The sequence below is a fragment of the Thamnophis sirtalis genome, unplaced genomic scaffold, assembly GCF_051295495.1.
Source record: "Thamnophis sirtalis isolate CommonGarterSnake01/CBP01778 unplaced genomic scaffold, rThaSir2_p1.2 scaffold_7, whole genome shotgun sequence".
NCBI classification, from domain to species: domain Eukaryota; kingdom Metazoa; phylum Chordata; class Lepidosauria; order Squamata; family Natricidae; genus Thamnophis; species Thamnophis sirtalis.
In genome coordinates this window covers 30,128,295-30,149,690 of record NW_028261387.1, presented here as the reverse complement: position 1 = coordinate 30,149,690, position 21,396 = coordinate 30,128,295, and the positions used below count along the sequence as shown (strand labels likewise).

Below are 21,396 nucleotides of genomic sequence, written 5' to 3'. Positions count from 1 at the left end.
TCAAAAGTTTCAGATAATGGTGCAAGACCCAGCAAGCAGGATGAGGAGGGGTGTTTGGTTAATGCTTCCCTGGGTGCCAGGCTGCTTCGTACACAAACGTGATCAGAAGACTTGTGCAATAGCACAGTGGCCTGAAGTCGATGCAATCTTGTACCACATTTGAGAATGGCCTTCCCTAACTTGGTCTGATTGGCTGGCAATTTTGAGAATTGAAATCCAGCCCACACAGAGGCACCTTCTTGGGGAAAGCTTATTAAGTGAAATAAATGATTCATTGGGGAAGGCAATTTTTGCTGAGATTTTCTATTCTTGGATGGAAGCCTCTTTGAAGCAACTTTCTCCATGTGGAGACAATGGTATATAGAGCTAAACCTTAAGCTTCTGGATTACAACTCCCATTACTTGAAACAGACATTTTCTCATTTCATTGGATTTTTAAGACCTGCAAGGCATTTAATTCCATGTGGAAAAGAAGGGGAAAAAGGGGAAAAGGGATGTTGAAAGTTAAGTTTAATCAGAAAAGGAAAGTGAAAGGCCATTGGAGGTGTGTGGCCAATACTTTTAAACTGATCAATATATAAAATAATAATTAAGTGACTGTTGTAATATAGTTCCTTGTGTAGGTGTGTGTCCTCCATGGCCTAGTTCATACTAGGGCCTGCAGGGTCACGCTGAATCACACAGGAGACAACTGGCTCCGAGAAAGCCATAACATCTTGATAATGCATAACATAACATCCTGAGATGTGCCCTACCAATGACGCCCAGGATTTGACCATATATAGAGAGAACTTTCCTGAGCAGTAGATTAGAAATTGTACTGTTACAGGCTGTTTTCTATCACATGTTATTGCTCCTCCTGCCTTTGTCCTGTCTCAATAAAAGGGGCTCTCAGGTTCTCATCTGGGTCGCTCCATCCCGAGAAAATTTGTCTCCTGTCTTTTCTCAACATTGGCCTCATGGGCGAACAGCGGAAACTTCACAAGTGACCTTCAGAGAGTGTTGTAAATCCTTTTGGGGAGATTATATGTAAAACCAGAAGAGAACCTGGACAAAACAATTTGACTACAAAAAGTACTTCAAAATAAAGATTTTTCTATAATACAAAGTATTTGGTGTTGTTTGTTTTATTCCCAGGAATTACTGGAAATATTTTACTTTTTTTCTAACTACCCATTTTACTCAATTTAGGATTTTACCCTTAATCCTTACATTTTTTGCTTCTGCATTCTAAAGCCAGAACATTGAAAATATATCGTTCTTACGGTGCACTATGCTTGTGGTCAGATCTCTATCTGCATGTCATCTCTGTCTGTCTGTCTGTCTGTCTGTCTGTCTCTCTGTGTGTGTGTGTGTGTGTGTGTGTGTGTGTGTGTGTGTGTGTGTGTAAGTAAGTAAGGTATATGGCCCTCCAGAGGGGCCGGAAGGCATATGACCTACATTGTAAACCTCCAGTATAGAGTATAGAACATAAAGCATATTTATAGGTATATATTACATAGATTGGATCAGGGTTGGGCAACTGTGGCCTCTTTATCACTTGTGTACTTCAACTCCCAGAATTCCTGAACCAGCATGAATTGGGTGAATGAAGGCTCAATTCTCAGATTTGTCCTTTACATTCTTGTGTGGTTCTTGTAATGTCAAACAGCTTACATGCTTGTTTGAAACACGTACTGCAAAATGTATAGCAGAATTATTTACCATTTACTGGTATTGTATGTGTGATGGCTCTCCAAGAATCAACCTATCTGAGACAAGTTGTGTTATAGTGTGGTGAAACAGATGCCTAAGATGTTTCTTTTGTATAATTTATATAATCTTTTGCAAAAAAATATATATGGTGGTCCTGTTACCTGTGCTGCAATACTTTCCTCTGGTTCTTTTGTACAGGCTTTGAAACTCCCACATGTGGATTACATAGAAGAGGACTCTTACGTGTTTGCTCAAAGCATTCCTTGGAATCTTGGCCGGATTGTCCCAGAACAGGTCACGCTGAATGAGTATAATCCCCCCAGTAAGCTACCACTTCCATCTTTTCCACATTTTTTTTAGAAGCAGGCAGGGACCCTCTGTCAAAAGCAATGGACATTTATTCCAACAAGAATTGTATGAATGGGATACAAATTCAAATTTTGCCATGGAACATGGGTCAAGTTGACTTTATTCTTCATTAGGGATTACAGAACTACAGTAATCCACTTGGTTCTGTCAGAGTGAATGGACAATAGGAGGTTATGAGAGGAGACAGTATATCTATCTATCTCCTGGATATTTGGGTTGGATTGGATTGGGAATATATTATGAGGAGAAAGCAGAAAGACTCATCTGTTACTATGGATATAGTTTTTATTAGGATTGCATTTTCCTTCCCTGTTCCTAATATTCATGGTTGGAGACAAGCTCATTTTGATATCAATGGAGATCTTACACCAATTGCCAGTAGAAGTGTGCTGGAGACAGAATCAAAATAGTTCATACTGTAGCCCCAGCCACATCTTCTCATTCCCAGCTATTTAAAAAACAAACTAACTTCAGAATGACAAACTATGATGCAGTTACTATGTCCATATATTCACAGCAGTCCACAGTTACCTTCTAGTACCCAGATTTTTAAGTCTGACTTTCTGACTTAGAATCACACTATTTAACTATTTTCCTTCCATTGCTAAAGCACAAAAGAAATTCAAATTAAGACCACCCTTGCAATGTTGCAATATTTGGCTGAATAATTTGATTATGGAATTTGCCACAATCAGGATTGATCTTCCTGAATATTGACAAACAAAATAAGAAATGCATTTAACTACCTCAGTAAGTATCTTGTACACATCCTTCTGGTATCATTGATTCTCTCTATAGATGCTGGTGAACTGGTTGAGGTTTATCTGCTAGATACTGGTGTCCAGACAACCCATCGGGAAATAGAAGGCAAAATATTTGTGACTGAGTTTGAGAATGTCCCTGAAGAAGATGGCACTCGCTTTCACCGCCAGGTAGATACTTTCCTTTCTGGTGGCAAGAGATTCTGGAAATGGTAATTTCAGCCCAAAACCAAGAATAACACATGGCAATTCTTCCAGGCTGAGTTCTTTTTTTTTTTTTAAAAAAATCAATTTTTATTTGTTTTTGAATAAGGACAAACAAACATTAAAAAAAAAAACATCTTGTCACGTTCTGGCGTTCATGTTGCATACAAACAGAGATTCAGTTTGTTTGGTGAAAAACTTCTTTCTCTATCTAAGAAACTATGTGATAACCAGCACTAAATGACAATGATACAAAGGTAATCAAATCCAAGTCAGTTCTAACCAAGTTAACACCATCACCCTATATATATACACATACATACATACATACATACATACATACACACACACACACACACACACACACACACACACACACACACCATTACCCCACCCAGCCCCACCCACAACTCCACCCAGATGACAGCTACCCACCATCACCAATCACCATCACCCATACCCTCAGCCACACCCCCACTCAGTGTCATCATACCCTCTTTCCTGGTTAGCCATATCCAAGCAAAAGAGTTACATCAGAGTAGGCAGTTGCACCCAAGTAGAAGAGTTACATCAGAGTAGGCAGTTGCACCTGAGTAGAAGAGCCACATGCAGCTACAGGCTCAATCAACATCAGAGAGGCAACATCAACATGGCAGCGTTAGTGGCGTGTAAGCATGGCCGAGCGGGCATGGTGATGGACAGGTTCCCCCTGGATGGCAGCCTGAGAGCTGACACATCTTCCATTACAAATTGTAGAAAGTGTGTCAGTTGGTTACAGTATTTCCATGAATCTCTTCCATAGTCACCATCTGCTTTTCATATCAAATCACATATTTTAAATTCACCTATATTCATGTATATCACAATTATTATATCTCAACCTTAATTTGACTATAATTGTTTTTACATCCTTTTATATATAATATTCAAAATCTAGAAGAGGATTATGTGATAACATTCCATTAAATCATCCTAAGATCATCCAATCACAATGCATCTTTATAACATATTCTAGATAAAACTTTTAAACCTCCTCTCATAATTTCCATGTGTTGTTTATATAAAATTTCATATTATCAAATATATCTATATGTATTGTTATCATTATTAATCATTATTTAATTATAGCTATTGTCGCTTCATTTTATACATACTACTAGTAAACTAAATTTAGCTTAATTTTTTATTATACATTTTCATTGCATCAACCTGTATCTTTCCAGTAATAGTACGGTCTTATATCACTTGCCATTTGTAGCATTAATGTTCTAGTTACTTTCTTAATAAATCTTGGCAACATGTTATTCCTTTCGTATCTCATAAAAGCTTGAAACCCAACACCTGTTCTTTCCATCAGCTTATCTCCATCAATTTTTCTCTCTTTTCTTCTGTACTTTGAAGTCTGGGGTAGAGTTCCAATCCATCTATCTCCGCTTTCCATATTCTGCTCTTGCCATTACCAACCACGCTCACTTTGTTGTAAGTATCCACAGTTTCCTTATCTCTTTGCTCATTTTTTTCTTCCATGTTTTGAACTCTGTCCTCCAATTTCTTCATTTGGTAAACATCCTCAGTTTCTCCATCAGATTTTTCTGTTTTGTATTCCATATTCTCCAATCTCTTTTCAACTCGCTCTGTCACAACTAATAGATTTTGAATTTCAAACATAATCATTTGCATTGTTACAGTTTCTTTTTCCTGCTGAGCCATTCTTTCAATTTTGCAGACACTGCCACTATAGGGTTCAAGGCTATTTTAATAAACTTCAAACAGGTTCATTTATTATCTTTCAAGTCAAATTGTTGTCTTCCCTCCAATAGCTGGTGATAGAACTTCCAAAAGGCACCTGTATAAACAACTTGTGCTCTTCTTGTGAAAGAACCTTGAATCTCAAGTAATCAAAGAGAAAGAAGAAAAAACAGTGTATCCAGCCTCCAGTCTCTAAGTGGCAGTGTAACTGCTTTTCCTCCTGTTGTTACAACCCTCTTTATAATCCTTATTATCTTCTTTATATTCCAAGCTTAGGAAAGAAAAAAAAAACTTAAATGGAGATCAAAAACAATCCAATCAATCAAATCAAGCATTATAAAAAAGGAGAATTTTAATCCATGGGTATAAGCAAAAGTGAAAAAGAAGTAGAAAGAATTAATCTATTCAGTTTAAAAAATAGGGAGCCCCTGGAAAAGTTCCATCCATGAAAAAAAAATTAGAAACTGGATAAGACACTAAGTTCAATGCAGATAAAATTTACCGTCTTATAGTCTTCTGTCTTCAATCTTAACTTAACTTACATTTTTTCTTGGGTAGTCTCTTTCTCTAATAATAAAATTTCCTCACCAATTCAACACACTTTCTCTTTCTGCTTTCTTCCCGTTCTGGAGCTGTCCCAACTTCAGCAGCTTCATTAGCTGTGTTTCTATTGCCGGAAAAAAAGGGCTATTCCTGGATCTTTCAGGGACTTTGCGGTGTCCCTGAGATCAGCAGGAGGTGCCCTCTCAATCACCGTCTCTTCGGGACGGTTTAGGTCCAAATGAAACGTCTAGCGGCAGAAATTCGACTGCAATGTTGGAGCACCAAGATCGCACGTCGTGCCGTTGCGACGTCAGCTCTCCTCTCTCCAGGCTGAGTTCTATATTGCTTCACACCTATAAACAAAACCTTGCTAGACTGAGGATTGTATTATCTTGTTTCTTCAGAATAGTCTGTGAACTATTAGGGAAGGGCCTCTTTCTCTCACACATAACATCTGGACTGAGTTGTTTCTTACTTCTCTGGAATGTCCCCCTCCCTCCTGGAGATCCCTCTCCTCACTATATTCCATCATATTCTGGAATATCTGGTTCATAAGGTTTGGCTAGATTCTACTTTTGTAGTTATAGAGTTAAAACCCAACCAGCAGTAAGAAATGTAATGGAAAGATGTTGGGTCAAGTATCTATGATGGGGCCTCCCTAGATCCATTGCTTCTAATTGCATCTATGATGAGTGTTATCCCTTCATTAGAATATGCTGGTACAAGTGAATCATTTGGGAAATGGGTGATGGCTAGAGTTGGCTATATAGTGTAGGTAGTCCTTGACTTACAACAATTCATTTAGTGACCATTCAAAATTACAACAGCACTGAAAAAGCTGACAAGACCATTTTTCACACTTATGACCATTGCAGCATCCCCATGGTCACGTGATGAAAATTCAGGTGCTTGGCAACTGACTCATATTTATGACAGTTGCAGTGTCCAGGGGTTATGTGATCACCTTTGATCACAAGCAATGTCATTGGGGGAGCCAGATTCAATTAAGAACTGTGTCACTAACTTAATAACTGGAGTGATTCACTTAACAATGGTGTAAAGAAACATCGTAAAATGGGACACAACTCACTTTGGAAATGTTTCACTTAACAAAAATCTTGGACTCAATTGTGATTGTAAGTTGAGGACTACCTGTAGCTGTCTCTTTTCCTACCCAAGACTTTGAAACCATTTGTTGTTTGCCATCTCGTTGTCCATTGAGAATGCAGAAGAGCTTGTTCCCCTTGGAGACTGACACATTGGGTGAGAATGCCCAATTGATGAGTCTTAAAATCTTTTTCATGACTACCTATAATTAAAGCACCAATTCGCTTTTAATTTTTCAAGTTGCATGTTGCCTTGAGCGTTATTTGATGCCTACATCTTATTATTACTACTACATGTGTTTGGACTTGCAATAAGTGCAAAACTTTGTTGTTATGCTCCATGGAAGGCCAGTAAGTGTGACAGCCATGGGACCCACATGGCAGGTGTGGTGAATGGAAGGGATGCTGGAGTTGCCAAAGGGGCCAATGTTCGCAGTCTGCGGGTGCTCAACTGCCAAGGAAAAGGCACCGTAAGCGGCACACTGATTGGTGAGTAGCAAGTGGGGGGTTCAATCATTTCTAAAATTAAATTCATTCTCTCATTTTTATAAGAATCTGCAAATTTGTCATAGGTTGTTATTAGCATTTCTCTCAATTTTATTTGCTATGTATTTTTGGAAAGATAATACATTTAGATAGTATTATTGTTAGATAATACATTTCTATATTTTTTTCTTAATATCTGTTTTGTCTGAATATTGGCTTAATATTATTGTCTGTCTGTCTGTCTGTCTGTCTGTCTGTCTGTCTGTCTGTCTACCTACCTACCTACCTACCTACCTACCTACCTACCTACCTACCTACCTACCTACCTACCTACCTACCTACCTACCTACCTACCTATCTATCTATCTATCTATCTATCTATCTATCTATCTATCTATCTATCTATCTATCTATCATCTCTATCTCTATCTCTTTCTCTATCTCTAAATCTATCCATCCATGAGTTGCAAACAGTAGTACAAAATTCAGACGACTCAGCTCTGATTCAAATTTAGGCTGACATTTCCTCACTCCACATCATAGCTATATCTCTGGCCTACACAAAGGAAAAAAACTATGGTTATCTAGTGGGGGCCAGTATTGCATTTTTTAAGAGGTGAAATTACAGGCCAAAATATTATGTGAAAGACTTGGTATGTTTATTGCAAACATTACAAATAATTTGATGGTATTTGGAAAAAGATCCCAAAAAGAAAGCAATTCAGTTTAAGTTTAAGTTTAAGTTTTATTTTATTTATATGCCGCCCTATTCCCTAAAAGGGACTCAGGGCGGCGAACAACTTAAACGGGAAGGGGAAACATACAAGTACAAAATAGACATTTAAAATGACCAACAACCAAACCTGTCGAGAGGGGAAGGGAGCTCATCAACCCCAGGCCTGCTGACACAGCCAGGTTTTAACGGCTTTTCGGAAAGCAGGGAGAGAGGTGAGGGTCCGAATCTCCGCGGGGAGTTCGTTCCAAAGGGCCGGAGCTGCAACAGAGAAGGCCCTCCCCCGGGTCGTAGCCAGATGGCATTGGCTGGTGGATGGAACCCGGAGGAGGCCGACCCTGTGCGATCTAATGGGTCTTTGGGAGGTAATTGGCAGCAGGCGGTCTCTCAAGTACCCAGGTCCAATACCATGAAGGGCTTTATAAGTAATAACTAGCACCTTGAAGGGTATCCGGAGACTGATTGGAAGCCAGTGCAGCTCGCGGAGGATAGGTGTAACGTGGGTGTATCGAGGTACACCCACAATCGCTCGCGCGGCCGCATTTTGAACCAGTTGAAGTCTCCGAATTCAATCTACTTCTGTATTTGTGTCCCTCCAAAAACTGCATGCATTTATCCATGTGGTCACTAGGAATCCTGTTCAGTTAGATAGGGTTAATGCCTTTAATATTTTTGTTGAGTCAAGCAGGCTTTTAAAATAATTGTAAGATTTTTGTAATAATTGTAAGAAAATTATTAAACTCTGAATACAATTAAGTTCAAAATTTCAAAAATTAAATTGTGCTTATTATTTATGTTTTCATAAATGCATGCATATATCTGGTTAAGGTTTAAGATAGAGAATTCTATTTATTTTTACTAATTTAAAAGGTGGAAAAATAAATTATTTTTCAGTTTTATGTGGTTTCTTTGAGGGTTTTCTGTTTTCACCCTGCATCTCAATCCTAAAAAATACTTTTTTTAAAAAAAGCCAGAATGTTCTTCCTGTTTGTGTCTTTAAAATTTGGAGCTTCCATTAGATCAGGCGTGTCCAAACTTGGGAACTTTAAGACTTGTGGAATTCAACTTCCCCATGCTGGCTGGGGAATTCTGGGAGTTGAAGTCCACAAGTCTTAAAGTTCCCAAGTTTGGACACTCCTGCATTAGATAAAAGAAATGCAATGGTGCTAATCCTTTGCCCTTTACCCTTTGCCCTACAGGGCTGGAATTCATTGCAAAAACCCTGGCTGTCCAGCCCTACAGCCCTCTGGTTGTTTTGCTACCCTTGGCTGGCACCTATAGCCCCATCCTGAATGCCGCTTGTCGTCAGATGGTGCAGATGGGAGTAGTCATGATAGCTGCAGCAGGCAACTACAAAGACGATGCTTGTCTATACTCCCCAGCATCAGAACCAGAAGTAAGTAGACAACAAGATTTTCCTTTCAATAGCAATAGCAATAGCAGTTAGACATATACCGCTTCATAGGGCTTTCAGCCCTCTCTAAGCGGTTTACAGAGTCAGCATATCGCCCCCACAGTCTGGGTCCTCATTCACCCACCTCGGAAGGATGGAAGGCTGAGTCAACCTTGAGCCGGTGAGATTAGAACCGCTGAACTGCAGATAACAGTCAGCTGAAGTGGCCTGCAGTACTGCACCCTAACCACTGCGCCACCTCAGCTCTTTCAACCCCAAACACATGGAAAAATGATCCAGAAATGGTTTGTAATCCCTCTAACACAGGGGTGAGCAACTATGACAACTTTACGACTGTGGACTTCAATTCCCAGAATTCTTGAACCAGGACGTCTGGGAGTTGAAGTCCTCAGGTTATAAAGTTGCCATAGTTGCTCATCTCTGCGCTGATAAATCTCATCAAGATCTGCCAGTTACTTCACTGCTTTAAATGCAGTGTTTTTCAGTTGTCACAATGTTGTCCCAACTCATTTAGCAAATGGAAAGTTGAGGAAGATTGTGAAGCTTCACCCATGGCCATTGTGTTTGACCTCAGGGCCAGGGTGGCCGAGGCCAGCTAGATGTCACTCATGTTGGTGGCCCCTGTGGGGGCCTGAGCACTCTGCCAGCAAAAACAGGTGCCTAAGCTCCATTTTCAGCGTAACAGCCTCTGCCAGTGAAAACTGAGCTCGAGGGGGCTGCGTGCAGCTCTCCTGGGCCCCATTATCAGCTGCAATGGCCTCCTGCATCCCTCTGCCAGCAGTCCTCTCAAGCTCCATTTTCACTGGCAGAGGCACCGTGGACCGGTCTTTCGCTGTTTCCATGACGGCCCTGCGGCCAGATCTAAGCATCCCGTGGGCCAGATCTGGCCTATGAGCCATGCCATAAACAAACATAGGCCATTGTGTAATACAAATATTTGCATTGTGTGAAGTTGTCCAAGCTTACTATCGAGGCAATGAAGAACCCGTAAGATCAGGCTTAGATAGTACTCACGTGGGAATTTGACTCAGTGTGATTTTTTTTTAGGGGAGTTGTTTTAATTTCATGATGTCAACATACTTTTCCCACAGAAGATCCCATGCTCAATATTTGACTACAGAATTTCAGTCAGGAACTTTTTCCCAATACATGTGGATTTTCTGGGAAGTGGTTTCTGATAGTAGTGAGATAAGATGGGACAGATAGACTTAATGTAGTCTTAATTAAGCCAATTTAGTTGGTTCTCTTTTTTATTTTATAGTCCTCACAGGATTCATCGAAAGAGGAATGCTTATAGACAAATTATCTAGGAAATATTTTAGAAAAACCAGATTTTGAGAGGCAAGAGAAAAACATGAAATAATAATTGCACAATATTTTTGGGTAGTTTTGTCTGACATTTTCCTGTGTCACAAAACACCTATGATCAGGTCAGTCAAGAAAATCAATTACCTGGGAAAATTTAAAGAGACGGTCTGTCTCAGTGGAGAAACAGGGACTAAAGAATCATTTGCAAAGTATTTTAATTTTTTATTTATTGCATTGAATAGAGTTAGGCTAAATGGCCAGCAAATCTCCCTCTAAATATAGAGTGAGAATAATGCTCTATGTCGGAGCTAGAGGGAGAGGACAAGGAAGTAACCTTTGTGAACCCTCCTTCCTTCAACATTTCTTGAACAAAATGCTCTAAAAGACTTTGAGAAGCTACTGGAGACTGGAAAGAATGTCAAAAGGAAGAAGAACTGGTGAAGAACATTTTCTCAGCGCTTTTCTCAAAAGTACTTCTCTGCTGGATCCAGACACAGAACAGGAGAAATCTGTGTTCATTGATACACCTCTGATTTTGAAATTCTGTTTCTCCTGTCGGCTCAGGATTGACAAGATGCTGTTCTTACCATAGGTTATTACAGTTGGAGCAACCAATGCCCAAGACCAACCTGCATCCATGGGGACTTTGGGAACCAACTTTGGACGTTGCGTAGATGTGTTTGCTCCTGGAGATGATATCATTAGTGCCTCTAGTGACTGCAGCACCTGCTTCACATCGCAGAGTGGGACATCCCAAGCAGCTGCCCATGTCGCAGGTAATATTGTATGACAGAAATATGAAGAGTCCAGCAAGTTGTTTAGTTCTTGTGTCAGGATTCCAAATAACAACCCAACGCAAGAAGACTCCAAGGGTAGAAGTTCCTCAAAGTTCCATTTTATTAGAGGTGTTATATTGGCACATCTGGGAAAACCCAAACCGGAAAGCTTCCAGGTTTACTCCACCCAAAAGAAAGCCCAAGTCCCTTCCCCTGCACCCACATGTCCATCACATGGTCCAATCAATGTACCGTCCCAACTGGAGATGCCTTCCAGTCACCCCACTCCAGGTGCAGGCCTAATGTCATTGGCTCTCAGAAAAAGGAATGTTATTATGGCTAGATATCCCTGCAACTCCATGCAATTCTCCCTCCCAGTTTCCCACAGCACTAAGTGTGGCAGCCCTGAAGATCCAGAGAAAAAAAGATATCCTCCAGGGCTGACATCTCGTTTATTATAATGAGGTTTTTTCCAAGATGAACTATCAATAATGCATGTCCTGTTAAGTGACTTTGAGGCAAGTATGACAAGATTTTTAATAACGGGGAAAAAAAGCCTTAAATTTTTTCCCCCATTCCAAATATACTCTCGGATTTGTAAAATTCAAATCTATAGAACAGTGCATAGTGGTAATGCATTGCTATCAGTGGGAAAAAAAGAGCAGAATTTGTTTATTTGCATGTGGTATTAGGGAAGGGAAAATTGAAGTATTAAGCCGATCAGGTCTTAAAGACACTATTTTTAGTATTTAAAGTGAGCAAAGGATGACATAGTGGTTTGTATCAGCTTGGTTAGCTCCAGGGACTACAAAAACAAAGCAACCAGTATTCCTACCTTTGCAATACCCACCAGTGGTACAAATTAAACTGGTACAATTTGGACATTTTCATTGCATTTATGTTTTATGCCATCAGTGGATTGCTTAAAGAAGTGGTGGATTTTTTTTACTGCATTTACCCTTGTCTTGTTCTAGAAGAGGCAGCTAAATAATTTTGTATGTATTCCATTATCAAGATAAGCAAGTTTAGTTCTTTTTAGATTCCACTGGTTTCCAGAAGAAATGTTTATGTTTCTGATGAAGCTGACTTATGAGAAACTGAATTGATATTTAGGATTTAGAGTAACTTTTAATTGAGTATGGAACAGGTACTTTTTGTTGATATGTGTCTGTCTGTCTCTCTTTCTCTCCCTAATACCATATTCACGTTTTCAATCACATTCAGAAACAGGAGAGAAAATTATTTGAGTGAAAGTTCCCGGTGTTTTAAATCAAACAGGCATGATAAAACATTTATTTTTCCATTCATTTTCTTTAATCACAAAGCAGAAATGCAGGGGTGAAATGGGCCAAAACCATGAAAACCAAAGACATTCACATGTGTAATCTTTTAAGCCATTAAGATTGGTATAACTTTGAAGTACATGTAAATGTTACTGGGGCATCAATTCAGATTAGAATTTGAAGAGCATAGTTGGTTCATGCTTATGTTATTCATTTGGACACACATATAGAAATCTTCCCTGATTCAGGCAGGAGGATTGGAGAATAATTTTCTTGAAGGGAAAGTGCGAGAGAAAGTCTGCATTTGTATTAAGTTGCCTCAGTTTTTGCCAAGCAAATAATCAGTATCAATTGGACTTCTTGTAAAAAAAAAAACATACAAGCATAAAGCATTTTGAGGTAATTATACAAATATAAAATGTAGAATTTCTCCAAAGCACCTGAAGGCAAGACAAGAAGCAATGGATGGAAACTAATTAAAGAGAGAAGCAACCTAGAATTAAGGATAAATTTCCTGATAGAACAATTAATCAGTGGAACAACTTGCCTCCAGAAGTTGTGAATGCTCCAGCACTGGAAGGGGGTTGAACTAGAAAGCCTCCAAGGTCCCTTATGACTCTGCTATTCTGTTCTGTTAAATACATAACCTAATCCATCTTCATGCGTGTTTTTGATGGATAAATACAGGGCTTATTTGTTGTCCTAGGTATTGCAGCCATGATCTTGAATGCCAATCCTGCCCTGTCCATCTCCGAGCTAAGGCAGAAACTGATCCACTTTTCTGTCAAAAACCTTATGAACGAGGCTTGGTTTCCAGAAGACCAGAGGCTGTTAACACCAAACAGAGTGGCTGGGCTTCCCTCCAAAATTGTTGCAGGTGAGACTTTAGTGACTTCTAGTGACGGCTCGTTATTCTTATTCCATTAATCATGTGTCATAGCACCTTCTTCATGATTTGAAGTCTGCCCATGGACTTGGATATGGTAATGTCTGTGTATGAGAAGGAGCCCAACCATACTATTGGTTGTGATCAGTCTGTTATAAGTTGTTCTAAATTTAGATAATCCATAATATTTCCTAGTGCTTCACCTGCTACTCCAATAAATGATACTATTGTTAACTTGTTCCAAATTTTTGCAATCTACATTTGCAAATCTCAGCATTTTTTCTGATTTCTTGCCTTCAAAGTTACAGCGGAATGATTACATCAATAAACTAAAAATGATTCCTTACAAAGATAGTAAAAGGGTGTGCATTATGTTCAAAGAGTTCATCAGTCTGAATTTTAAATACCATATTTTTTTTGCTCTGTGACTTTCAGTGATGTTATTTGCAATTTTAAATTTCCAGCAATTCTTAATTGAAGGTGAATTTGTACTCTCAACCAAAATGCCAGTGATATCTTCCCAATTCCACTATGCCTTTTTTGTAATTAGCTTCAGTTTCCAGTTATTATATGGCCAGTGGTTTCTTCCTTGGCACAACTAGCATTTACTATCTAAACTGATCTTTTCTACTTTTGTTCTGAAAACATTTGTACTTAATGCTTGTTCTTGAGCAATAAAAAGCATTCCTCTTACAACACTTCCTTTTTAAAATACTTCATTCTTAAGCCATTTTCATGTTTTATTGTTGTCTAATTTTCCTTCAATATCTTTCAAGAAAGATATTGCTTTGCTTTTCCAATTTTCTAACCTCATTTCAAGCTGTTGCTTTTTATAGTCACTGAGATTTCATTTCCCCAAATAGCCTTTTTTTCTGAGATTAATTCAATAAAGCTTTGTTATTGTTTTGATGTAATCGTTAAGCTTTAATCGGTGCTAGCCCTCCAAGTCTTTCTTGGGGGAAAAACAATCCTTCAATAGCAATATGAGGATATAAAGCATTATTTATAGGCATCAATTTTTTGATTTGTTAGTCAAGATGAATAAGGTTCAAAATTCCTGTAATAAATCTAATTATTGATATTGCACATGAATTGTTTGATTCCACCCATTAGGTGAGATTTGCGGATTTTCTTTAATCATTTGTACTAATTTGAGCTTATATTTTTTTCTTTGTTGTACAAACTGATGTTTCCAAAATTCCCAGATATTTATAAACTCATTTAGGTACCAGACCTTTGATGCTTTTTTACTTAAAAGTTGAGTATCTTGTGAGTTAATTAGTTTACTTTCTTTACTGCAATGATCGTATATTTATTAAGTCCAAATTGTGTTGCACTATATATTTGGCCCTACTCTCTCTTAAAAAATCAATATATTAAGTGACATCTCTTTCACTAGTTTTTTAAACTATTAAATCTTTTTATCTATTTTACTCTTAAATTGAATCAACATTTGTAACTTAAGCAAATTAATAACCAAAATGTAAGCATATTTGCTCGATGGCCAGATAACTAATCTAATATAATCCAATCTAATTCTTCCAAATAGCCAATTTTGTTTTATTCATGAACTGCACTCAACTTTAATGTGATTTGTTTAATATTGGCTTTAAGTGTCATGTGAATCCAACCTTTGCAATTTATAATTCTTGTTTTATGGCAAGAATGACTAATCTTTTCAACTTTTGCCATCAGTTCCTCCTTGGAGATCACCGAGGACATGTCTGTGGTATAGTAATGTCACCAGGTACACTAAACTATGAAACAGACACCAGGCAGTTCTAAGCTACTTTTATTAGAAGAGCTTTAGCAACAGAACCTTGCAATTCTGAATGTGTGCCATCCTCCCTCCCTTCATGAGAATGGCAGTGGGTTGAGGAACTCTCAGGAAAATATTGGGGAGGGGGGTTTAGCCCTCTAATTCCTGCCTTTATTTTGGGGTTTTCAGGGTTAAAATAATGCAAGCACAAATAAGACATATTTCAAACTTCAGCACCTCTGGTTTATGGCCAATTGTGGCTTATTCAATTAACTGTGTGTGTTAGTGCAATGTGTTTTCCAAAGATAGGATTTTTCCAAGTGGTTGAACTACAGTCCTAAACAAATGGGGATTCTGCTAGTCCTTAGCGGTGACCACTAGCCACTCTCTTTCAGAGGAACAACTGTACTGTCGCTCTGTGTGGTCTTTCTTGTCTGACTCAACGAGTGCAGCAACAGCTGTTGCCCGATGCAACAGCGATGAAGACATGTTCAGCTGCTCAAGTTTATCAAAGAATGGCAAGCGGCGAGGGGAGCACATTGAGGTAAGATGGTGTCATTTGTTATTTAATTTTAATTAGTTGTATACGCAGATCTGTATCTGAGCCAGATACGGATATCAGATTTGATGCCATTCTTGGTATCTTATTCTCACTTCTTTCCCTCCCCCCAAATACTAGGATATTGGAGGCAAGAAGGAGTGTGTGGCTCACAACAGATTTCGAGGCCAAGGTGTCTATGCCATAGCCAGGTGTTGCATTTGGCCCAAGGCTGACTGCCAGGTTAATAGCCATTCACAGACCACAGAGGACACAGCTATGAAAAGTGTTAGCTGCATCCAAGATAGCCATGTTTTGACAGGTATGCAATGACAGCTGTCTTGATAGTAACTAAAGAAGCAACATTTTTGATATAGAGATATTATGTATAAGTTGAAGCAAATAGGATCTGGGCTAAAATAGATCTTCTATGGATAAGACACTAAAGACTTATAAGATCGGGTGACTAAATGGTATGTTACTTGAAGAGACCAGCTTTTAGCAGCACAACAGAAGGAAAAAGATACAATTCCTGCTTCTCACCATCTTCTAACATTTGCCACCTTAAGTGACCACCTATCCGGATTCTACTTTGTTCTTGTGCTATAATGCCTGGCATTTCCCCTCTGGCCCAATGTGAAAATGTTAGATTATTATTTGAGCACTTTGCAAAAATTAAAAACCAAAGTTGGTAGCTCTATTTTCCCTTTCCTAAGGTTTTTTGCATGTGAGAATACAAAGACTCAGGGATGTACCGCCATTTATTTTCAATCTGGTGCACAAAAAAACCCTCCAGCACTGTTAGCTAACATTGATAGCCATGTATATACTTCAGGTGAATCTTTTACAAAATGCCCTAATATGATTTACATTGGCAGGCTGCAGCACCCATTCTCTGGCTGGAGATGTCAGTGGCGGCATCAATGCTGTACACCAGGCAGACAGTAGCCGGGCTCACTGTGTAGGACAAGGAGAAGCAACGGTGCATGCTTCCTGCTGCCATGCACCCAGCCTTGAGTGCAGAGTTCAGGGACATCCTCCCCTGGAATACTCAACAAAGGTATGCATATATCATTCTTGATGGCATCTCTCGGTCTAACTATGGTAACTTGTTCCTAAAAAGTGCAAGCGCTCATGAATTGAAGATGAAAATGATTCTGTGCAATCCCTTGCACGGCCAGTGAATAGCAGGGAAAGGCTGCTACAGATTGTCCCATAAATTAATCAAATGGGCTGGGCTTCTGCAAAATATTAACTTCCAGCAGCCAAAATCAAAACTAATCAACATTAGCATTAATTAAAGTTAATTAAAGTTCTGTCAAAGATAGTCCAACAAGGATTTGCTATGAAGATCTGCTATAAAAGGAGTTTCTACAGAGAAGGAACAAGAGAACTAGTGTCTCATTCATGTTCAATACTGTAGGAAGTCCAAAAATATGACATGTCCTGATAATAAGGCCATGCCACATTTTTCTGGTGGACAAAAATATAAGCCCTCCCCCGCAAATAAGCCCCCTGGACAATCCCCCCCTCCGGCCAGGCAGAGCGCCGCTCACCAACCTAGTGGTATCCTGAAGGTGCCACAGGAACTGGGGGAGGGGGGGTGTCAAAGGGGGTCGCGTTGCTTGGTGCCTTCAGGATACCACTAATTTGGTGAGTGGCGCTATGCCCAGCTGGAAAGGGGGGTTGCCGGGCGGCTGCGCTCTTTTGTGAGCGGGCTCCCAGAGCCGGGCACAGCCTCAGGGGCGAACAGCTGGGTTGCGCTGTCGCTGCAGTGCAATACAGCAGCCATGAAGCGACCACGAACAGCCACCCGGCAAACCCCCTTTCCAGTCAGACATAGCGCCATTCACTGACCTAGGGGTATCGCCAAGCCGTGTGAGCGCTTGATCGCCGCCGCCCAGCTCCTGCAGCTTTGCACCTTCGAAATGCCAGTGAATGGTGCTCTGCATGTCTGGGGGGGGGGGTTGTGCGAGCAGCTGTTCCACTCCCGCTCGCACGGCTCCCAGCCTCACAATCCCCTGGCCCAGCTCTCCCTGCAGAGCCAGGGCATCGCCGCCGCCGCCATCCTAGCTTGGCTTTTTCAGTGGCTTCCAAACCAAGTCTTCCGGCAGTGGCTGCTCTGGGAGTACGCTGTATGGTTGTGGGCTGGCTGCTGGCAGAGCGTACTCCCAGAGTGTACAACCTTATAATTCCTTTTTCTTAGGTGATGGAGACCTGTGACGATGGTTGGACTCTAACAGGATGTAATGCCCAGTCACATAGCTCCAACACTCTTGGGGCATATTCAGTGGACAACACCTGCATTGTAATCAGCCGTCCCGAAAGCAAAGGAGCAACTGCAGTTGCCATCTGTTGCAGAAAAAAGCTCTTAGAGGATGAGAAGCAAAGTTCCAGTAACAAATGACAATTCTACCTTTTCCAGCCTCCATCTATCCAAAGGACCCACAAATTTTGACAATTGCCATACATGGTCATACTGGCAAACACGGTAGTTTGTAGAGCAGGACTCCAATACAGCTTCGGATTGCTCGTGATAGCCTTAGCACAACAATTTCAGATGCTGCAATTGTGCAAAACATTGTCCCTCTAGCAACAGTCCCATTGTTGTTTTCAAGAGATGGGTGTCTTTGATGTCTCAGTAATATCAGTTAAACTGCATTTGTAAAATATCTTTGATCAATCATTATACATGATTTTTCAATACCTTTTTAGTTGCAATCAGTGACTTCCAAGTTTTTTAGAATATCTATTTTGTCAACCGTCCATTAGTTCAATGCATTTTGCTTATAGTTGCATAGAAGACACGGGGAGGAGCATGCAGAAGGATGAAGAAGATAACAGTTTCTGTGTAATTCTTTAGCTTGGTCCCACTCTTTCATTGGTTGAACTATAACCAGAAATGTCCGTGTATATATGAGTGGTGCTTAAAACTGTAAAAGGTGAAAGTATTAACACTATAGATCAGCCCAGGATAGCAGATTAATTGCAAAGCATGCCAATTAACATTATATCGTGCTTTTAAAAATATTTTTATATACTAAGTTGTACGGTACTATTTTGCAGCAAACATAGGCAAACCAGGGGCTGTATTAACTCTTCCTTCTAAAGGCCCGATGCAATTAATAGAGTATCCTTTGTAGTTAAACTGTTACGGAACCATTTAACTGTTTAATGCTGTAAAAGGAAATACCTGCAAGATATTGCGAGTTGGATTTCAGATCAGCAAATATTACAATAAAGTTGAGTCACACATTTTTATTGTGGGGGAGGGAGGGGATTTCTGACTGCATATAAAAGTTAGGTTTGCACTCTGGGTAAAATAGTACTATGTCTAAAAAAACTATGTAAGTTTTTTATTACTAACATCTTAATTAAGGTTCTTTATTACTAATGAGCAAATGCTCTTGGAAAAATGGTGCCAGTAGATTTGACACAGGGTTGCCATAAGCCTTCTATTTACTAAAAAAAATCAGTATATGCAAAATTGAATAAAGCAAAACACAATAAAATAAGGTATGCCAATATTCAAATACAATTTGATAGAGTTGGGAAGTGTTTCTCCTGATTCTGCTCACTTCTTGAGATTCTATGGTTGTTGCCCTCTCAACCTGAAACAGCCTAGGATTTAGATCACGGGGGTCAAACTTGTGGCCCGTGACCTGGGTGCATCATGTGCTGGCCACGCCCAGCAATGGTTTAGCGAAGAGGGGAAAAACTTGCAATTTGTCACGTGATGTTCATTGTGAGTTTGACACCCCTGATCTAGATTGTACACATTACTGTTTTCTGTCATTCTCCAGTGCCATTATATAAAACCACTTAACAATGGGTTGTAGTTGGTCTGAAGTAGGATTTTATCCTATTGTGTCCTTATAGTAACTTTTGAAAAGCAGACGTTTCTCCTCTTTTATTTCACACAGGAAACAATTACTTTAATTGTAATACTTAACACATTAAAATTATTGTAAATGAACTGTGTTAGCTACTGTATTCACAAATGGAGGAAGCTCTGCAAAAATGAGAGCAGTTTTCTCCAAGGAGACTGGATCAACGTAGAGAATTATTAGTCTCCTAGATATCACTGAAGCATAACTTTCAGTTCCATCCTCTTATGATTATTATTCTGAAAAATATTGAAAACTGTAGCTGAAAAAAATAATAATTGGGCTCCAGGAAGACTACCGGATCAATGTTAGAATAGTTTTATATACGCAAACCTGAAGCTTTTAAAAGCACTGAAGACTTAGGACTCCTGCATGACAGGCCTTAAGGCAACCATAAAACCAAGTAATCGCTGGGTAACTTTCACCAAACAGTGTAGTTTCCTAACAAAGTATTTGGTATTTGAAATTGGCTTTTCAAATCTTTTCCCCCCTTATCGAATGTTTCATTGCCTATATAATTGAGTCTTTAACCACGTATATGTTCAATTAAGGGGAATATATTTTTTAACTAAGGGACCATATACATGTTTCTTTAAATGTAAACTTAAATGCAAGTTTAGTTCAAAGTAAATGTGTAGTGGAGCCTGTTGCATTTCTGCTTTAGAAAGACAAAAAGAACACCAAATCATGAATAGAGTAAACTGCATGTGACTCTTTATATGTTGTTTTGGAGTTATTACTCAAATGTATTATCTACAAAGTAATTGCTTGAGAAGATGTTTTGTGCTGTGGATCTTACATTTTTATCTGGACTCTATTTATTATGTTTTATATAACATTTTATAAAGCAATTTCTTTTTGAAATAAAGTTTCATACAATTTTAATGTGGCTGCATTTATGAAACTGTACTTAAATCCCTCCTCTGCATTTTTCTATAATTATATAATTAAGGAAAGGGGAAAGGAAAAAAAATCTAATTTGTATCACATCTTGGTTTTTTTCATTAGAGATTCAAACTCATACGCGATACCCATTGTAAAACATGTGGCAGAACAAAATACTTTAAGAGATATATAAATTACCAGATTACATAGAAGATAGGTATGAAAAATATCCTTAAATACCCTCACGTCTTTCAGTGTAAAATAGCATACTGATATGGTTCTGGTGGCACAGTGATTAGAAGGCAGTATTCCATACTAATTCAGCGCACAGCCAGGAGTTAGATTCTGATGGGCTCAAGGTTGATTCAGCCTTCTATCCTTCTGAGGTTGGTAAAATGAGGATCCAGACTGTTGGGGGCAATATGCTGACATTGATAAACTGCTCAGAAAGTGCTGTAAAACCCTGACACCTATGTGGAATTTGCACCAGATATTTTCTCTTTGTGCCCAGAGAGGAAAATCTGCTGCTACCTAGGATCAAATTCACAGCCTCCTGATTGTGAAGTGAGACCTCCACCTCTAGGCCACCACACTGCTCTGTTCTTTAACTTAATAATCAGGCATCTTTTTCTTTTTTCTTTTGGTGAGAGGGATAGACCACCTTTATTCCATTGAACAGGATTTTTTTCTCTCTCAGGGAAACTGCCTCTCCCTTCCATTTTTCACTGCCTTGGGAACTAATTAAACACAATTGTACACAATGAGAAGATGCAACAGAATTGTAATTGCCCCAATCCTATAGAACATTATGTATAAAATGCATTTTTCATCCAAAAGGATAGCAGTAAGAGATTGCAACGTAAAACATGTGACAATTTGCACGGCAAATTAGTTCCTTTAAAAAAAGTCTTCAGCCGATTGAAATGATAAAGCTGGAAATCAAATAATTGACCAAATATTATATTTGAAACCATAGCCATTAACTCTCTACAAGCTGGGAGTAAAGCAGAAAAG

At 39.2% G+C, this 21,396-nt stretch overlaps 1 protein-coding gene across 1 annotated transcript in view; it reads left to right on the top strand.

Annotated features, from left to right (window-relative positions):
- PCSK9 (proprotein convertase subtilisin/kexin type 9) overlaps positions 1–20,382 on the top strand; it is a 31,345-nt gene extending 10,963 nt beyond the window's left edge. Inside the window, exons 3-12 of the mRNA XM_087719622.1 lie at positions 1,894–2,017; positions 2,863–2,996; positions 6,775–6,916; positions 8,846–9,042; positions 10,961–11,144; positions 13,134–13,304; positions 15,468–15,616; positions 15,752–15,932; positions 16,489–16,670; positions 17,817–20,382. Coding sequence (XP_087575748.1) covers positions 1,894–2,017; positions 2,863–2,996; positions 6,775–6,916; positions 8,846–9,042; positions 10,961–11,144; positions 13,134–13,304; positions 15,468–15,616; positions 15,752–15,932; positions 16,489–16,670; positions 17,817–18,017 — 1,665 coding nt within the window. The 3' untranslated portion in view covers positions 18,018–20,382. The remainder of the gene's footprint in view (positions 1–1,893; positions 2,018–2,862; positions 2,997–6,774; positions 6,917–8,845; positions 9,043–10,960; positions 11,145–13,133; positions 13,305–15,467; positions 15,617–15,751; positions 15,933–16,488; positions 16,671–17,816) is intronic.
- Positions 20,383–21,396: the final 1,014 nt, after the last annotated feature.